General features: G+C 39.0%; 1 protein-coding gene across 2 annotated transcripts in view; it reads right to left on the minus strand.

The window, feature by feature from the left end:
- Positions 1-20249, minus strand: part of Ints8 (integrator complex subunit 8) — a 53765-nt gene that overhangs the window by 10218 nt on the left and 23298 nt on the right. The window contains exons 11-21 of one of the 2 annotated variants that reach the window (XM_048359156.1): positions 18877-18947; positions 18609-18784; positions 17464-17597; positions 14994-15104; positions 13512-13713; positions 10840-10958; positions 6504-6688; positions 6121-6154; positions 4180-4236; positions 4020-4081; positions 1297-1415 (exon numbers count right to left, since the gene is read on the minus strand). In XM_048359156.1, the coding sequence (XP_048215113.1) occupies positions 1297-1415; positions 4020-4081; positions 4180-4236; positions 6121-6154; positions 6504-6688; positions 10840-10958; positions 13512-13713; positions 14994-15104; positions 17464-17597; positions 18609-18784; positions 18877-18947 (1270 nt within the window). The remainder of the gene's footprint in view (positions 1-1296; positions 1416-4019; positions 4082-4179; positions 4237-6120; positions 6155-6503; positions 6689-10839; positions 10959-13511; positions 13714-14993; positions 15105-17463; positions 17598-18608; positions 18785-18876; positions 18948-20249) is intronic. The other variant, XR_007212843.1, reaches the window with a different exon arrangement.

The following is a 20249-nucleotide window of genomic DNA, read 5'->3' on the forward strand; positions in this document are numbered from 1 at the left end:
CTAAGCAGGAGGCTGAGATCATGAGGCTGAGATCTGAAGATCGTGGTTCAAAGCCATGTGGGCAGGAAACTCCATGAGACTCTTGTCACCAATAAACTACTCAGAAAAGGCTGGAATGGCACTGTGGCTCAAGTGGTAGAGTGACAGCCTTGAGTGCAAACAGGCTTAGGGACAGTACCCACGCCCTGAGTTCAAGCCCCAGGACTGGCAAAATAGAAAAAACAAAAAACAAAAAACAAAAAAAACAAATAGTAAATACTTAAGAAAAAAAAGTAGTATAAAATTGGCTGGGAATGTAGCTTAGCGATAGAGTGCTTGCGTAGCATGTATGAAGCCCTGGGCTCGATTCCTCAGCACAACATAAACAGAAAAGGCCAGAAGTGGCACTGTGGCTCAAGAGGTAGAGTGTTAAAACACAAAAATAAGCATAAAATTAAAAGCATCTAAAACAAAGCATCCACATTTAAAAATGTGTAACTATGCTGGGTACTAGTGGCACACACATGTAACACTACCTATTCAAGAAGAAGAATGGGAACATTATGGTTCAAGAGGATCCTGGGCAGACAAGTTCAGAAGACGCCTTTCTCAAATGATAGTGGGACATAGCAGCATAAACCTGTCGCCCTTGCTAAATGGGAAACTGAGATTGGGAGGATCAAGGTTACAGATAAAATCTGGAGATGAAAAACCTCTGCAACTATCTCAACAGAATAAAGCAAGAAATGGTTGTTCATTCCTGTCATCCCAGCCGCACTGGAAAGCATAAAAAAGGTGGATTACAGCGCAGATACTATGCCAAGTAGGAAGTGAGACCTATTAGAGAATAATCAGTGCTTAAAAGGGATAGAGAAATGGCTCAGTGGTAGAGCACCTATCACCAAGTGAAAGGCCCTGATTTTAAACCTCATTTTTGCTACACACACACACACAAATTCAGTTTTATTCATTTTTTTTTCTGCCAGTCCTGGGGCCTGGACTCAGGGTCTGAGCACTGTCCCTGGCCTCTTCTTGCTCAAGGCTAGCACTCTGCCACTTGAGCCACAGCGCCACTTTTGGCCTTTTCTATATATGTGGTGCTGAGGAATCAAACCCAGGGCTTCATGTATACGAGGCAAGCACTCTTGCCACTCGGCCATATTCCCAGCCCCTATTCATTTTATTTACCAAGAAAAATCAGTAAGTCTCAAAAACAAAACCTAGTAAGTTTAATAAGACTTTCATAATAAGTGTGTAATATATTGACTTTCTTTGTGCTTTTAACAAACAAAATATGACAATTAATGTCTTACTTACCAAAATAAATGTCTGCTTGAATAATTAACCAGGAATGGTTGTTTGGATTTATACTAAGTGCATACCGAACTAGCTCCTTCACCGTGATTGCTACAGCTTCAAAGTCTATAGACTGGAGGCTAGAGGAAGATACTTAATTTTAATTTTTACTTTAAATGCTAACTTCAAATCTATACATAGATATATAAAAAAAGAGTCAGTATGTCAATGGGCATAAATATAATAAAAGCCTTTCCTCTATGATTAAATAGCATAATTTACAGTCAATAAAAGACCCATGATTTTCTCAAATGCTTTTTAAAGTCCTGTTATCATTTTAAAACCCACTCCCCACCCCCCAAAAAGGCTCAAGCACTAACAATATTACCATGTGACCTTAAAATCTACCTAAGGTTTCTTCCAAGGATAACTAATCCCTGGATTCCCCAAATGTTGTCAGGGGCTACATGTGACAAGTAAATTACTTAGTGCATATCAAAGCAACAGAGTCAAGAAAAGGGCAGGGAGTAGAGGCAGCTACTCCAAGCCTGAGCAACCTAGAATTCTGGTTGCAGGGAACCAGAAGAACATACAAGATAAAAACTACAGAACTGCAAGGATAAAAACCAGGCCAGTATCCAAGAAACACAGCTGTTGCTTCTTCCCTCAAGGAAGCAGTAATGTTCAGACTCCTAGGTTCAGACACACATGAAGTTCAAGTCATGGCCATATCAATACAAGGTAAACTTAAGGTACTTCTGTTAGCCCGAGGGGTCATCTGTCTTAGAAAACATATATACTTATTTAGCACAATTCTGAAGTAAATGCTACTCATATTCATTGTGGAAATGGGGAACTGACACAAAAAATAAGCTACCGACGGTCATACACCTAATTAAGAGTATGATATTATTCAATTAACTACTCCTTTGTTGCATTTACAAAAAACTGGAAATCAATCATTACAGGCTAAGCTTAAACCAAAGAAGTAAAAAATATAATCATCGATGTCACCAGTTAATAAAAAGCAAAATTGGAGGCTGTGAATGTGGCTCAGTGGTACTGACTACCTACCATGTTTAAGGCCATGGGGCTTAATCCTTAGACTGTCATGTAATACATCAAACTTTATATAAAAATTAGAAATAACAGTATGAAATCTTAAGTTAGAATATTATGGAACATCTACACTTCAATCATCAAAGAATGGTACTGCTGTGGGAAACAAGTCTTAGTAAGTAGAGGGCAGGATTACCCATTCACTCTGACTCTCCAATCTCTCTCTTTTTTTGGTACCAGTACTAGAGCTTAAATTCAGGTCTTCATGCTCTCTGACCTGCTTCTTCACTCAAGGCTGATGCTCTACACTCAAGCCACATCTCACTTCCAAAGCTCTCTAATCTCTACAATGAAGATGGAAGAAAACTGTCCTCTTTCTGTACTGCCTGCTTACCAACCTATTGAAATCTTTTCTTCTTTAAAGATGACACTACAGCAAAAAATAAAGGGATTCCCCTATATGAAAAGATGCTATATACAAGAAAAGAAAGATAGAAATAGCTCCCTCTTTCAGAAAATAACATTTCCCCCTTAAATTATCCTCTTATCTTACTGAGATTCTCAAGTGAGGGAAGTTAGGTAAGATTTCTTAATCAAGTAAGTTTCTATGGCAACTAAAAGAGACACTGATAATCATACTATTAGAAGTAGGAGGAATTACAAAACAACAAATCAGTTGCAAATGGGTAGTGGATATTCCAATTCTACACATGGATACTCAGAGCCACTTTCTGTTCTATTTGGAGGTCAAATATCCACATTTACTATGTTAGGCTGGAGAATTGGCTAAAGTGGTAGACTATTACTCAAACAAGTATGAGGCCTTAAATTTAAACTCTGGTACCAAGGAGTGATTAAAAAAAAAGTTAGGCTGGGCACTAGTGGTTCATGCCTGTAAACCCTAGCGATTCAGAAGGCTAAGATGTGAGGGTCATGGTTCAAAGCCAGCACAGGCAGGAAAAGTCTGCAAGAGTCTTACTTCCAATTAACCACTAGAAAACCAGAAGTAGAACAGTGGCTCAAAGTAGCAGAATGCTAGCCTTGAGCAAAAGAGGTCAGAGTCAGTGCCCAGTCCTGAGTTCAAGCCCGAAGACTGACAAAAGAGCTAAGGCTAGAGGCATGGCTCAGATGGTAGAGCACACCAGTGAACAAAAGTGTCAGATACCCAGTCCAAGTTCCAATCTCAGACAAAAAAATTCAAAGAAAAAAATAGGTATGCTTTACCTATTCTTTTTTGTTTTTGTTTTTTTAGCCAGTCCTAGGCCATGAACTCAGGGCCTGAGCACTGTCCCTGGCTTCTTTTTGCTCAAGGCTAGCACTCTGCCACTTGAGCCACAGTGCCACTTCTGGCCATTTTCTGTATATGTGGTGCTGGGGAATCAAACCCAGGGCCTCATGTATATGAGGCAGGCACTCTTGCCACTAGACCATATCCCCAGCCCCTCTTTTTTGTTTTTGAGACAGTTTCACTGTGTATCTCAGACCAGCCTTGCTATTATATACCCCACCTGACCCTGAAGCTACAATCTCCCTGGCATTAGCCTCCTCAGGCCAGGATTACAAGCATGCACCACATGCATTTGTGGTCTTTATATAACTTACCTAAAGATACCTACTATCAATAAGGATGTCTAAATTACAAAAAAAAAAAAAAAAAAAGTAGTAAAAGTCATACAATTACTTACTTGGGAATGGAAGATGGCCAAATAGAAATATGTTCAGCTGTGATGTCATTCACAATGTCTTCCTTCAAAAAAGCAAGAAAAACACGACTATTGACTGCAACTGTAAGATGTACAAAAAATATTCTTTCAAATATTTCTTAAATGAAATTGAAATACTAACCCGGACATTGTGAAGTTTCACAAAGAGGGATAAAATAATACTCAAAACCAATGGTTCCTATGAGAGAGAAAACAGACTGTCTTTAGTGTGTGTGAACAGTATGCGGCTCTCAAATAATAAGACTGCTTGCCAAGGAAGCACAAAGACCAGAGTTCAACCTCATTCTACCTCACCAAATAGCTGCACTTTTATATATGCATTGCATTTGTTTATTTAAATATTTATCCTGTCAATGTCAGAGATAGCATATATTTTCTAAAAAAAAAAAACAAAAGAACAAAAACAACCCTTTGAATCTTAACATCGTTTTTTGGCATAGAGCACACTAAATATCAATTATTTTATTTTTAAAAAGTCAGGCATCAGTGGCTTACACCTATAATCTTAGTTACTCAAGAGGTGAGATCTGAAGATCAAGATTCAAAGCCAGCATGAACAGGCAAATACACCACCACAAAGCCAAAAGTAGAGCTATAGCTCAAGTATAGAGTGCTATCCTTGAGCAAAAAGCATTAAAAGATCAAAGGCAGCACCCAAGCTCTGAGATCAAATACCAGGAACTGGCACAAAATAAATAATTCTAAATAAATAATTTTTGTTTGTTTGTTTGTTTTTTTGTCCAGTCCTGGGCCTTGGACTCAGGGCCTGAGCACTGTCCCTGGCTTCTTCCCGCTCAAGGCTAGCACTCTGCCACTTGAGTCACAGCGCCACTTCTGGCCATTTTCTGTATATGTGGTGCTAGGGAATTGAACCCAGGGCCTCATGTATACGAGGCAGGCACTCTTGCCACTAGGCCATATCCCCAGCCCAAGATTTTTTTTTAATCTCTTTCCAACTAGTATTTCTAGCTACCTCCAAAGAGTTCATCTTTTCTTCCTTAAAATAAGATTTAAAAGATGAAATCTATGCTATAACCATTGTACAAATATGACATTAATCCTATCATGCAGAAATTAGGGATAGATTTTACAAATTCAGCTGTATTATGACGACATCTTTACAATTTTATAAATACCTCTCCTCTGTAATCCTAAATACTCAGGAAGCTAAAATCTGAGGATCATGTTTCAAAGCCAGACTGGGCAAGCAAGCCCATGAGACTCCTATCTCCAATTAACCACTAGAAAACTGAAGTGGAGCTGTGTCTCAAAGTGGCAGAGCTAAAGAGCTCAGGAACAGTGTCCAGACCCTGAGTTCAAGCCCTATGACCAACAACAAAAAAAAATACCTGCTCTATTTACTAAAACATGAAGATAAATACAAAAATTTTCCATTCATTTTGTTTTTCATTTTGTCAGAAAAGCACATTTAGGGCTGGGGATATGGCCTAGTGGCAAGAGTGCCTGCCTCGGATACACGAGGCCCTAGGTTCGATTCCCCAGCACCACATATACGGAAAACGGCCAGAAGCGGCGCTGTGGCTCAAGTGGCAGAGTGCTAGCCTTGAGCAGGAAGAAGCCAGGGACAGAGCTCAGGCCCTGAGTCCAAGGCCCAGGACTGGTGCCAAAAAAAAAAAGAAAAGCACATTTAGGGGTCGTGTGTGTGTGAGCAGCACTAAAATTTGAACTTGGGGACTTGTATTGTTGGGCAGGAGCTTTACCAGGTGAGTCATGTCTCCAGTTGTTATTACTTTATTTTATTAATAGGTTCACATCTTTATGCCAGGGACAAATGGACCATAATTCTCCTATTTCCACTTCCTGCATAGCTAGGGTGATAGCACTGAACACCATGTCTAGCATTTACTAGTTTAGATGGATCTCATACCTTTACATAGGCTAGTCTTAGTCCTTCCAATTTCTGCCTCAAGGAACTAGAATTACAGGTGTAGGTCACCTTGCCTCAAGTAACAGGTCACTTAGTAAACTAATTAGCACTTGAAACAATATTTTTAAGTCATTCTACATAACATAACATAGTAATTAGAACAATAAAACTTACCCGTAATTTTTTGATAAAAGAAAGCAGTTCACTCCTACAAAAATAAAATTGTAAATATACATTTAATATCAGATATTAAAAAGAGATCAATAATAAAAATTATAGGTGAAGATTTACTAACTCTAGTTTGCAAACATGAGTAGTTATTATGAATATTATTATAATAAACCCAGGAAACATTTACTCTCTGTATTAATCACATGAGAATTCCTCAGTACCATTATTCTGATTTTATGTTGATTAAATTGACAGAAGAAATTTCCAAAAATGGCCATGAAGGATGATCACCGCAGAAATTCTTAGAATCATCTTTCATGATATACAGAATGACGGTACAATGAAAGCTCAAAAACTATGACTGGTAGAAATATATCAATACATACCGATACATTATGCCTAATGTAGATTCCCTCTGCTTTATTAAGCTAATTCTGCCATCATTTCCTCTTTTGTGCTGATTAGATACACTACAGATTTGAACAACAACTTCCCAAAGGTCTTTAGCTGTCCGTCTACTTTCTTTAGGGCCTGGAAGTTCTTTGCATGTGGCTGCCAAAAGCTGTCCAAGCTACAATATGAAAAACAAAAAACACACAAAAGGTAATCTGTTAATATATATAACAGTCCTATTCTTAGGGCACACTGGAGATAGATAACTTCCCAAACATACCAAGCAGTTTATGCTATGTATTGAATACAAGCTCTGAAGAATTTAAGGTTCACTGACTACTGACAGATCTGAATCTGCTTGAGGAAAAGCATACTTCAGTTTTGTCAAATAAGCATTATTGTCTGTAAACAATTATAATTTAAAGAAAATGCAGCTAAGTGTGGTGGTGCATGCCTGTAATCCCAGCACTTGGGAGTTTGAGGCTGGATCACGAAAAATTGAGAGACCAGCCTGGACTATATAAGAAGACCCTGTACATCAATTTGACAATAAAAAAAAAAGAAGGGGCTGGGGATATAGCCTAGTGGCAAGAGTGCCTGCCTCGGATACACGAGGCCCTAGGTTCGATTCCCCAGCACCACATATATGGAAAACGGCCAGAAGCGGCGCTGTGGCTCAAGTGGCGGAGTGCTAGCCTTGAGCGGGAAGAAGCCAGGGACGGTGCTCAGGCCCTGAGTTCAAGACCCAGGACTGGCCAAAAAATAAAAAAAGAACTTTAAAAAAAAAAAAAAGAAGACCCTGTCTAAAAACACCAAATTAAATGTATAAAAGCATATACATACATACATACAAATAAAACTAATGATGCTATTTGCCAGTGTCAGTATAATCTTGGCTACTCAGGAAACTGAGATCTGGTGGAACTGGAATATGCCAGCCTGGTGAAAAAAGTGCATAAACTATCTCCAAAATAACCAGCCAAAAGCAGGGTTGGAGGTGTGGCTCAAGTGGTAGAACACCAACTATAAGCAAGCAAGCAGCATTTACCTACCCTACTCTGACCAAGGGAAAAAGAAAAAATGTACTTTATACAGACCGTATGGATCTCACTAAAAAAAATAATAATAACGTATAAGCTATTTAGTCTACCATTTGGACTAGAATGTGTAGTAAAAAGCCAGGCACCAACTGCTCAATCCTAACTATGTTTATTCTTCTGGACTTTTCCAAAAAATAATGTGTAAGTTCCATTCCATATCAAACTGAAAGTTTGTTCCAAACTGCATTCTTTTCTTTTTTCTTCTGCTGTTACTTCATCATTGTGGTTGTTGTTACAGTACCCAGCCCCCCAGAGCATGTGCTCTACCACTATAGCAAATACTTCCAAAGTACAGTCTTTTTTATTCTATTGAGAGATTAAGGAGTCAATTATGGAAGGAGGCACAGAAAGCTCAAGCCACTAGGTGACTGGATGAGATATCTCAATGACTACTCTTCAACACGGTCACCAAACATCTTTCCCCTTTTAAGGATATATCAAGGGACAGCAGGAAGATAACCTGATCCAAAATTGGGCAACCTAGGGGCTGGGAATAAGGCCTAGTGGTAAAGTGCTCGTCTTGTATACATGAAAGCCCTGGGTTCGATTCCTCAGCACCACATACATAGAAAAAGCCTAAAGTGGTGCTGTGGCTCAAATGGCAGAGTGCTAGCCTTGAGCAAAAAGAAGCCAGGGGGCTGAGGATATGGCCTAGTGGCAAGAGTGCTTGCCTCCTATGCATGAAGCCCTGGGTTTGATTCCTCAGCACCACATATATAGAAAAGGCCAGAAGTGGCGCTGTGGCTCAAGTGGCAGAGTACTAGCCTTGAGCAAAAAGAAGTCAGGAACAGTGCTCAAGCCCTGAGTCCAAGCCCCAGGACTGGCCAAAAAAAAAAAAAACAAAAAAAACAAAGTTGGGCAACCTAGAACACAGTTTCCATTTGCGTTCTTATGTACCACAGACCTTCAAATATGCATTACACAAACGTGTTCCTATCTGTCCTGACAGAGAAACAAATAAAGGAGCTCCTATACTGCCTCAATACAGAACAGTATACTACAATTCTGAATGGAAATGACAACAACCTTGGAACAAAAAAGGGTTTTCTCTCTCATTTGAGAGTTTATTATTGTCTAAGAAGAAATTTGTTGGGCATAAATGCCCTAGATGTTAGAACTTTATATTCCAGAAAGTTTGCTAGAGAAAATAGCCATATTTACTCATGTAATAACTGGATGCCATGGTGCATGCCTGTCATCCCAAGTATGGGAACAGAAGGATCATGATTCCAGGCCAGCCCAAGCAAAAAGTCTGCAAGGCCTCACTTAACCAATAAAAAGCTGGGCCGAGTAGCAACTGCTGATCATCCCAGGTACAGCAGCAAATGTAAACAGACAATTGAGGTCAAGGGTACCATGGGTAAAAAGCAAGATTCTATCTCAAAGATAAGCAGTGTATACAGGCTGGAGGAGTGACTACCAAACATAAACCCCTGAGTTCAAACCCCTCTACTGCAAGAGAAAGACAAAGAGAAAAAGAGAGAGGGAGGAGAAAGAGATCTAAAAGTTGAATACTGTATAACAAACTTTATAAACTGTAAAGAAGAAAAACAGTAAAATCAATAATTCTCCAAAGGGTCTTCAGACCAAATGAGCTGAGTTTTTATTTTTTTTTCAAATTTTTATTATCAAACTGATGTACAGAGAGGTTACAGTTTCATACGTTAGGCATTGGATACATGCCTTGTACTGTTTGCTACCTCGTCCCTCATACGCCCCCCACCCCCGAGCTGAGTATGTATTTATTTATTTATTTATTTATTTATTTATTTATTTATTTATTTATTTATTTATTTATTTATTTATTTATTTATTTATTTATTTATTTATTTATTTATTTATTTATTTATTTATTTATTTATTTATTTATTTATTTATTTATTTTGGCCAGTCCTGGGCCTTGGACTCAGGGCCTGAGCACTGTCCCTGGCTTCCTTTTGCTCAAGGCTAGCACTCTGCCACTTGAGCCACAGCGCCACTTCTGGCCGTTTTCTGTATATGTGGTGCTGGGGAATCGAACCCAGGGCCTCATATATACGAGGCAAGCTCTCTTGCCACTAGGCTGAGTTTTTAAAAGGACACACAAGATATACAGAAAAAAGAACAAAAAAATGCAACAAAAAAAACAACACTCTTAATTACAAGTGTTCTCAAGAACAATTTGTCATAGCGAGAATCTGGAACCAGCCCAGATGCCCCTCAGTAGACGAATGGATCAGGAAAATGTGGTACATATACACAATGGAATTTTATGCCTCTATCAGAAAGAATGACATTGTCCCATTTGTAAGGAAATGGAAGGACTTGGAAAAAATTATACTAAGTGAAGTGAGCCAGACCCAAAGAAACATGGACTCTATGGTCTCCCTTATTGGGAATAATTAGTACAGGTTTAGGCAAGTCATAGCAGAGCATCACAAGGCCCAATAGCTATACCCTTATGAACACATAAGATGTTGCTAAGTGAAATGAACTCCATGTTATGGAAACAATTGTTATATCACAGTTGTAACTATTTTCAACACCCTATGTGTATCTGTAGCTTCTATTAATGATGATGTTCTTGTATCACCTTCCTGTGGTTGTACCTACACTATCTCTGTAATCTTATCTGAGTATATTGGAAACCGTGTATACTGGTATTGGAAGTAGAAAATTGAAAGGAAATACCAAATTTGAGAGACACAGGGTAAAAAAAGACAAACAACTACAAAAGCAATGCTTGCAAAACTGTTTGATGTAAGAGAACTGAACACCTCCGTGGGGGGGGGGGGAGGGAAAGAGATAGAAGGGAGGGGGGGTATGAGGGACAAGGTAACAAACAGTACAAGAAATGTATCCAATGCCTAACGTATGAAACTGTAACCTCTCTGTACATCAGTTTGATAATAAAAATTAGAAAAAAAAATCAACAACCCTTAGTTCAAGCCACAGGACTGGTTAAAAAAAAAAAAAAAAAAAAAAAACTTCTTCCAGATGCTCATAGCTCACGCCTATAATCCTAACTCAGGAGGGTGAGATCTAACAATTACAGTTCAAAGCCAGCCTGGGAAGGAAAGTCTGTGAAACTCTTATCTGCAATTAACCACCAGAAAACCAGAAGTGACACTGTGGTTCAAGTGACAGAGTGCTGGCCTTCAACTAAAGAGCTCAGAGAGAGTGCCTAGGCCCAGAGTTCAAGTCCCACAACTAACAAAATAATAGTAACAATGATATCACTACACATTACCTTTACATATGGGTTGCTCTGCAGAAATGCAGGAACTTGTAGCGTGAGATACTCATTTTCTCTCCAGTTTAACATAAAAGCAACACACTCCTCAGCTATAACTTGACGAAGAGGAATATCTAAATTACAAGGAAACAGTTGGAATGAGTATAACATTAAAATGAGAATAAAATGAACATCCACTCAGGTTTCAGTTTAGTAAAATCTGCAGCTAAAAAACAGAGTATGACTTTTATATATTTCTCTAAAAACTTTAACATTTCCCAACAAAAGCTAGTTATTGCTTGTACTATTTCCATCAAAATTACTTAACACTCTAATATGGAAGTCTAAAGGTTAAAAAATGTCCTCATAGTTGAAATGAGCTGTCAATAACCACACAAAATATTATGTATGGTATAAACTTTCAGCACATTCACAAAAAACGTAAACTACATAATATTGTAACAAAATCTGTTAATATTTTATTCTTCTAATAGTGTTCTTAAACATAACACTTATGTAAGTCATTTACTCATTTTAAAAATCTATTACATAATATAACTTTTTTTTTTTTTTGCCAGTCCTGGGGCTTGGACTCAGGGTCTGAGAACTGTCCCTGGCTTCTTTTTGCTCAAGGTTAGAATGCTAGCACTCTACCACTTGAGCCACAGCACCACTTCTGGCTTTTTCTATGCAGGTGGTGCTGGGGAATCAAACCCAGGGCTTCAAGTATGCGAGGCAAGCACTCTACCACTAGGCTATATTCCCAGCCCCTAAAAAGGACAAATCTTAACAAGGATATTTATCTGAATAGAAAGCTACCTTAGTTAGCTACAAAGATATTCAGTGTTGTGGGATAGCTAGATGCCATAGTTGATGCTGTAATCCTAGCTAATCAGAAGGCAGAGACCTAGAGAATCATTGTTCAAAGTCAGCTGGGACAGAAAATTCCTAGAGACTTCCTTTCTAATTAATCAGCAAAATGTCAGGCTGGAGGCATAGCTCAAGTGGTAAAGTACCAGTCATGAGCAAAGAAAGCTGAGCAAGTACATGAAGCCCTGAGTTGATGGCCTTGTATAGGAAGACAAAGAAAGAAAATAAAAGCTTAGAGGAGTCTCTCCTGATTTAATTGGTCTGTTACAACTAAAAGGTTTAATTCTGAGCCAGGCACCAGAGGATCACATCTGTAATCCTTGGGAAGCTGAGGTCTGAGGATTGTGGTTCAAAGCCAGCCCAGGCAGTAAAGTCTGTTTACCTACCAGAAAGTCCAATTAACCACCAGAAACCCCAAAGTGGAGCTGCGGCTAAAAGCAGTAGAGCACTAGCCTTAAGGGAAAAAGTTCAGCGACACTGCCCAAGCCCTGAGGTTCAAGCCCAACCCCCAGGAGAAAAAAAAAGGGGTCTGATCTGTTGTCTGTTAAGATCATGCCAGTCATGGTAACAAAGCTAGTTCAACATCTACAGAAAAATTCTTACATTTCTATGTTCCAAACAGAGCAAAGTACATGTCTAACTTGTGCAAATTTTGCCATGCACTAATGAATAGGAAGTCTTTCTCTTTCCTTTCCTTTTTTTCTTTCTTGGCAATACTAGAGTTTGAACTCAGAGTTTACAGTTACACCACTTCATTAACTGAAACTCTACCAACTGAGCCATGCCTCCAGCTTCTAGTAAGCTGTCTCTGTCTCACCCATCTTTCCTATCAACCATCTTGACTCTAAGGACTCTAATGTATTAAAACACAGAAGTATTCTACCTATAGTGCTAATATAGCAATTTAGGATTACGTGTTTTTGTTGGAAACTAGAATATAGTAATTAAGTTCTAACAGTCAGCGAGTCAGCAGTGTTATTGTTTGGGAATATTTGTAACATCTTTCTTTACAACTCATTGCTATTATTCATTATATATATACACACACACACACACACACACACACACACACACACACACACAGAGAGAGAGATACATATATATGAGCCTTACTTTTTTTTTTTGCCAGTCCTGGGCCTTGAACTCAGGGCCTGAGCACTGTCCCTGGCTTCCTTTTGCTCAAGGCTAGCACTCTGCCACTTGAGCCACAGTGCCACTTCTGGCCGTTTTCTATATATGTGATGCTGGGGAATCGAACCCAGGGCTTCATGTATACGAGGCAAGCTCTCTTGCCACTAGAGCCTTAATTCTTATACATCCCAAATCTATAAAAGTATAAAATGTCAAAAAAAAAAGCACTATATATATATGATTCAAATCACAGTTTGTAAGGTACAAATATCTTCTTTCTTTCTTTTTGGTAGTACTGGGTTTTTAACTTCAGGAGAGGAGTAACATTTTGTGTGTGCTGATGCGGGGGGGGGGGGGGGGGTGTCGTCTTGAACCCAGAGCCTTAAACTCCCTTGGCTTTTTCACTCAAGGATGCCACTCTATCACTTGAGCCACAGCACCATTTCTACCTTTTTGTTGGTTACTGGAGGTAAGTATGTCTCATAGATATATCTGCCTCGATTAGCTTTGAATGGTGATCTTCAGATCTGTTTCCTGGGTAGCAAGGATCCCTACAGGCATAACCCACTGGCACCCTTTTAATCAATGGTTTAAAAAAAAGTAACTTTTTTGTTGTTGTTTTGTTTGTTCCTCCCCATCATCACCTGAGTACTAAGCTTCTGAATGTGGCTTTGTGAAAGTCTTACCAGGAAGTCTCATCTCCACATATCCTCGCACTCTACTAACAAGATCAGAAGGTGGTCTCTCTCCTGATTGTGCTGTTCCAGCTTCATGTGTATGAATATCCAAAAGCAACATCTCATTCAGCATAACCTGACGTAGTTTTGGTGAGAACTCTGTTACCAACTCCAAACAAGCAGCAAACAGCTGTTTAGCATGGGAAAAGTCCTACACAAGATATAACAGAACAGTCTGGATCAACTTTTCTCTGGAATCAAAATATGTGTCTTCCCAAAGAGAGCAAAGCGATTAAATACTTAGCACTCCTTATCTCAGAGCAAGTAAGGCTAGATTGTCTTTTTATTGCTTAGTCCAGTGAGACTTTAATTCTTTTGTAGTTTAAGGGGGGGAAAAAAAGGAGCCAGGTCCCCAGAGCTTAGGCCTATAATCCTAGATATTTCAGGAGGCAGAGATGTGTCTTGATTCCTCATCTACCTTTTCACCTGCTGCACTACATATAACCCACTAGCATAACTATTTCCTTTACAATCTTTCTTTTCTTTGAACTTTTTTACTTATGGTATGAACCTCTCTGGACTCACCCCCAACCTCTCGCTCCTTCATTAACCCTTTCTCATATTTTTTTCCCTAACTCATTTAGGCTCCAATTTTAGCTCAGGAGATCAGCCTGATAAATGCCATCTTTAGCCAGGTGCTGGTGGCTCACACCTCTAATTCTAGCTATACTTAGGAGACTGAGATCTGATCAGCACTCTTCAAAGCCAGCCTGGGCAGGAAAATCTTATTCTCCAATTAACCACCAAAAAAGTTGGAAGTGGAGCTGCAGCTCAAGTGGTACAACGTTAGCCTTGAGCAAAAAAGGTCAGGAACAGTACTCAGGTCCTGAGTTCAAGCCCAGAAGCAGCACCAACAGCATTAGTTATGGAATTACAGCATTTTACATAACTTAACAGTTCACTTAATATCTCAACTTCATAGACTACAAACTTCTTATATAAAACATTTCAAAAGTAATTTTAAGTAACTTTTATTATGTAATTATTGTCCACAATATATACTACACAATATATGCTACATGAATAATCCTAAGACTATATATAATGCCTTCTTATGTTCTCTACATATTTATTTCAAAGGTTGTCACTACAATGTCTACAATGTCGAAAACTGACCTTGAACCTGCGTACTCAACAATCCTCTTGCCTCAAGCATCACAAATGCTGGGATTAATTATAGAGGCACACTACTACATCTAGGGTCTAGACTTTTTCAAAGACAGAGACAACTAGCATAAGTCCAATTTTGATATAATTATGACAGAAAAGGAAAAAGAGCCAACTAAATCATCTCTTCAAATAGTATTATAGGCTTATCCTTTTGGACCTATGACTATAATTTTCTGATCAGAAAAAATAATTTGATTCCTGCCTTTCTACTAAAATTATGAAGGCATGTTCTTACCAATGTTGTATTCAACTCTCACTCACCTTAACAACACTGCAGTGTAAACCTTTGGCCATGAGAATATATACCAAATCTCTTGTTAAGTTGTCCTTAATTCCCAGAATAACACCACTATACACTGAAGGTACTTCCCACTGGAAGAAATATAAATACATTAACCCACAAAGGAAGGCAAATCTAGATAAATCTTTCAATAATTAACCATCACAAATAAGAAAATCAAGCTGGGTACCGGTGGCTCACACCTATATAATCCTACTTATTCAGGAGGCTGAGATCTAAGGATCAGTCGGTGAGGCTCTTACCTCCAATAACGCCTCCCACCTTCCACTCCGAAAACCAAGTAGTGCTGAGGCTCCAAGTGGCAGACTACAAGCCTTGAGAGAAAAAGCTCTGGGACAATGCCCAGGCCCTGAATTCAAGCCCCAGGACCAACAAACCAGAAACAAAAAGCAAAATCAGTTTCCAAAGAGAACAGAAAATGGCAAAATGCTAATCAAAATGAAATTTTTTACTATAAAGAACAGTGATGATTAAATGAATGGAACCTTCTGAGGATGATATATTGGAAAAAATTACACAAAGGAGCTTGGGACATAGCTCAGTGGCAGATCCTTGAACTAGCATGTGCCAAGCACTGTATTCACAGAATCAAGAGGGGTGCCATTAAGAAAAAATAAACTTAAAGTATAGGACCTTTATATAACCCATATCATCCTCCTAACAATACAATCAAGTGGGTATTGTTATCCTTATTTTACAAATGAGAAAACTGAGGCATATGGAAGTAACTTGTCTAAGATTATGCAGTTAGTAAGTATGAAGATGGGATTGAAACTAATGCAGTCTCTTTTAATCATTACACCAAATGCCTTAGTATTTTTCTACTCCATTTTCCCTTTAAAAATAAACACTAACAGTCAGACACTAGTGGCTCATGCCTATAATCCTAATTACTCAGGAGGGTAAGATATGAGAACTGTTCGAGGTCAGCTCAAGCAAGAAAGTCCCTGAGACTAATTTTTATTTTTTATACCAGTCCTGGAGTTTGAACACAGAGCCTGGGCACTGTCTCAAAGGACTGTTTCATTTTGTTTTGCTTTTGCAAAAGGCTAGCAATCTAGCACTTGAACGACAGCTCCACTTTGCAGCTTTTCTGGTGGTTAATTAGCTTAAAGAGCGTCATAGATTTTCCTGCCTGGACTGGCTTCAAACCACAATCCTCAGATGTCAGCCTTCTTACTACTAAGGATTACAGGCATGAGCTACCAATGCCTGGATCCATGAGACTCCTATTTCCAATTAGCTACTTAAAAAGCCAGAAGTGGGGCTGGGGATATAGCCTAGTGGCAAGAGTGCCTGCCTCGGATACACGAGGCCCTAGGTTCGATTCCCCAGCACCACATATACAGAAAACGGCCAGAAGCGGCGCTGTGGCTCAAGTGGCAGAGTGCTAGCCTTGAGCGGGAAGAAGCCAGGGACAGTGCTCAGGCCCTGAGTCCAAGGCCCAGGACTGGCCAAAAAAAAAAAAAAAAGCCAGAAGTGGAGCCGTGGCTCATATGGTAGAATACTAGCCTTAAGCATGAAAGCTTTGACAAGGCCCAGGGCCTTGAGTTCATGCCCTGAACAGGCGCATAAATAAGTAAATAAGCAAGGAAGGCCATGCTGGTATCAAATTCATAAACCTCCTGTCTCAACTTCCCAAATTGCTGGGATTATAGGCATGTCCAACTTAAAATGTTGTTTACTGTCAGGCACTAGTGGCACAACCAAGAAAGCCCATGAGACTCTCCAATTAAGCACCAAAAAGCTTGAATTAGAATTGTGGCTCAAGTGGTACAGTGCTAGCCGTTAGCAAAAAGGTTCAGAGATAGTGTCCAGGACCTGGGTTTATTCAATCACCAGGACTGGCGAGCAGGCGCGCCCACAAACAAAAAGTAAAAGGAAATGGTATTTTATTAAAAGCTATTTTCGGGGCTGGGAATATGGCCTAGTGGCAAGAGTGCTTGCCTCCTATACATGGGAAAAAAAAAGCTATTTTCATTTGCACTTTCCACACAGAAAACGTGTGTGTGTGTGTGTGTGTGTGTGTCAGTTTGCACTCAGGGAATTTCAATCACTCATCAGAATGCTATCTCAAAGATAGTGCTACCACTAGAGGAATAGCTCCAGTCCACAGGAAACATGAATATGTAACTTCAGCAATAGGTCACTCCCTTAGGTGAAACAAAAATGTTTGTTTGGGTTTTCTGGTTTTTGGGGGTTTTTTTTTTGCCAGTCCTAGGGCTTGAACTCGGGGCCTGAACACTGTCCCTGGCTTCTTTTTGCTCAAGGCTAGCACTCTACCACTTGAGCCACAGCGCCACTTCCAGCTTTTTTCTGTATATATAGTGCTAAGAAATCAAATCCAGGGTTTCATGTATGCCAGGCAAGCACTCTACCACTAGGACATATTCCCAGCCCCGTACTTACTTTTAACAGGGGCTTCCTTACCTTATTAGATACTGTCCAAAATTGGCGCTCTGAAGTCATACCATGTAATTCAATTAAAATCTGTCGAATCCTCCAGGGATCCACCGACAATATAAGCTGATGTTCCAGTTGTCCAATGTTAACACTAGCTGAAGCTAAGGAAGAGTTCTCTATCAGAAATTACTTAATTCAAAAGTATATGCGGTATTATAAGAATAACAATTCAAAGAACTGCATATGATTGAAGTACTATGTTGAAAGTTTAGCTCTTACACTAAGTCATTCAATATAAGGTTAAATTATACATTAATTGGCTTCTACGACAGTTTGTATTATATCTATATTCAGTAAACAAACACATTTAAAACTAGGCAAAAATATAAACAAAATTAAATAGCTTCATATGTGGGCTTTGTGAGAGGAACAAAATAATCAGACTACTATTGAATATACTGTGTTAACAAAAGGATACACAATAGGCAAATTTTGAATGACAAAGATGCGTATTTATGAAAGGGGGAAAGAGAAAAAAAGGCATTCTCTTCCCATAAATGATTGTTAAAATCAGTAACTTCATATAACAAATAGTCTTAATGCATTTCTGGTATTTTGCAGTGCTTTTCTCTTCCTTAATAACTGGAAAGTCAGCCAGTTTAAATATAGTGAGATGCCTTAAAGTAGTTCAGTTTTTATTTTTGTTAAATCAGTTGAATTCTCTGCCTCATCTACATTGTTTTAAGGCTTGAGATTTTATTTAAAAAACTGAATATTCTTCTCTTACTGATGAACAAGATATAAAACGTGAAAAAAGTCAAGTAAATAGAAAATTTCACAGATAAATTAAAACGAATAGGACAGAATCCTCTATTTCCATGTTTTTGGATTTTTTTTTTTGGGGGGGGGGGCAGTCATAGGGCTTCGACTCAGGGCCTGAGCACTGTCCCTGGCTTCTTTTTTTGCTCAAGGCTAGCACTCTGCCACCTGAGCCACAGCGCCACTTCTGGCTGTTTTCCGTATATATGTTGCTGGGGAATTGAACCCAGGGCTTCATGTATACGAGGCAAGCACTCTTGCCACTAGGCCATATGCCCAACCCTATCTCCATGTTAATTTGAATAAAGGAGCAAAGTGAGTCAATAGTTTAGCTGGGAGACTGGAGAACTAACCTGGGATATCATAAAATGAAGTTACAGGTTTAATGCATAGATTTACTCTAGGGGCTCTCTTCCTCATTTGGTCAACAAGTAGCTTTCGTTCTTCATCTTTCAACAATGTAATAAAAAGCTCATGTGAAGAAATCATGAACACATACTGCAGATCTTCTAATCCCAGACACACATTCCTAAATTAGTAAGAAATATAAAATAAAGAGAATAAGTGAGAAAAAGTCACTAATTTTAAACAGAAGTTTAAAAAGGAAAGAAAGGTACTTACTTCAGAAAGGCAGCCATGTTTTCTTTCAAAGACTCTGAAGCTTTTTCTAAATTAATTGATCTTGAGCATACCTAGAAATTTGAGTAAGTTTCATTTGAACATGGCTATTTTTAACAGAAAACAGTTTTAAAATGTTGAAATTTAAAAACAATGAGGCAAGGCACCAATGGTTCACACGTCTATATTCCTAGCTACTTAGAAATTTCAGATCTGAGGATAGCTGTTTGAAGTCAGCCCAGAGAAAAAAGTCCGAGAATCTTATCTCTAACCATGAAAAAAAAAAAGCCGGAAATGAAGCCATGCTACAAGTAGTAGAGTGCAAGTACATTAACATATAAATAATTACAGAGATACTGTTTGGCACACATAGTGTTATGCAGGACTTATAAAATGTATTGCCAAGGAGCTGGAAATATGGCCTAGTGGTAAAGTGTTCGTCTCGTATGAACACATGAAGCCCTGGATTCGATTCCTCAGCACCACATACATAGAAAAAGCTGGAAGTGGCACTGTGGCTCAAGTGGCAGAGTGCTAGCCTTGAGCAAAAAGGCAGGGACATGCTCAGGCCCTGAATTCAAGCCTCAGGACTGGCAACAACAACAAAAAAAACACCATAAAATGTATTGCCAAATTTTATGAAATAAGCAGCATTTTTTTAGCAATCTGTAGTACCTGTCCAGAGTTAAAAAGAATGGGTCAGGGCTGGGAATATGGCCTAGTGGCAAGAGTGCTTGCCTCATATGCATGAAGCCCTGGGTTCAATTCCCCAGCACCACATATATAGAAAAGGCCAGAAGTGGCACTGTGGCTCAAGTGGCAGAGTGCTAACCTTCAGCAAAAAGAAGCCAGGGACAGTACCCAAGGCCCTGAGTTCAAGCCCGAGGACTGCCAAAAAAAAAAAAAAAAAAAAAAAAAGGGTCAGTACTAGGTAACAGGTATAGAACTGGATTAGAAGAAAACAAGGTTTTACAAAGTTAATGATAAAGATGAAGAACAGAAACTAGTCATGGGAACATTAACTATGTTACACACACACACACACACACACACGAGTGGGGTACAACCAATATTAGGGCTGGGGAATTCAGATCCTCTCCCTCTTTCTAGATTTTTCTTGCTCATGGCTGGTCCTCTACCACTTAAGCAATATTTCTAGCTCCAGCCTTGTCCTGGTTTATTGGAGGTAAGAGTCTTTCAAACATATTTGCCCAGGTTGGTTCCAAACCTTGATCCTCAGATCTAACCTCTTGAGTAGCTAGGATTGTAAATAGGTAGTAGCACGGGCTTCCAGGCAAATACTAGGCTTATATTATTCTCTCTATATATAAGTATTTTTTCTCTATATAAATATTAAATTAGGATTTCTCAGCCAT

Source organism: Perognathus longimembris, chromosome 12 (genome assembly GCF_023159225.1).
Source record: "Perognathus longimembris pacificus isolate PPM17 chromosome 12, ASM2315922v1, whole genome shotgun sequence".
NCBI lineage: Eukaryota > Metazoa > Chordata > Mammalia > Rodentia > Heteromyidae > Perognathus > Perognathus longimembris.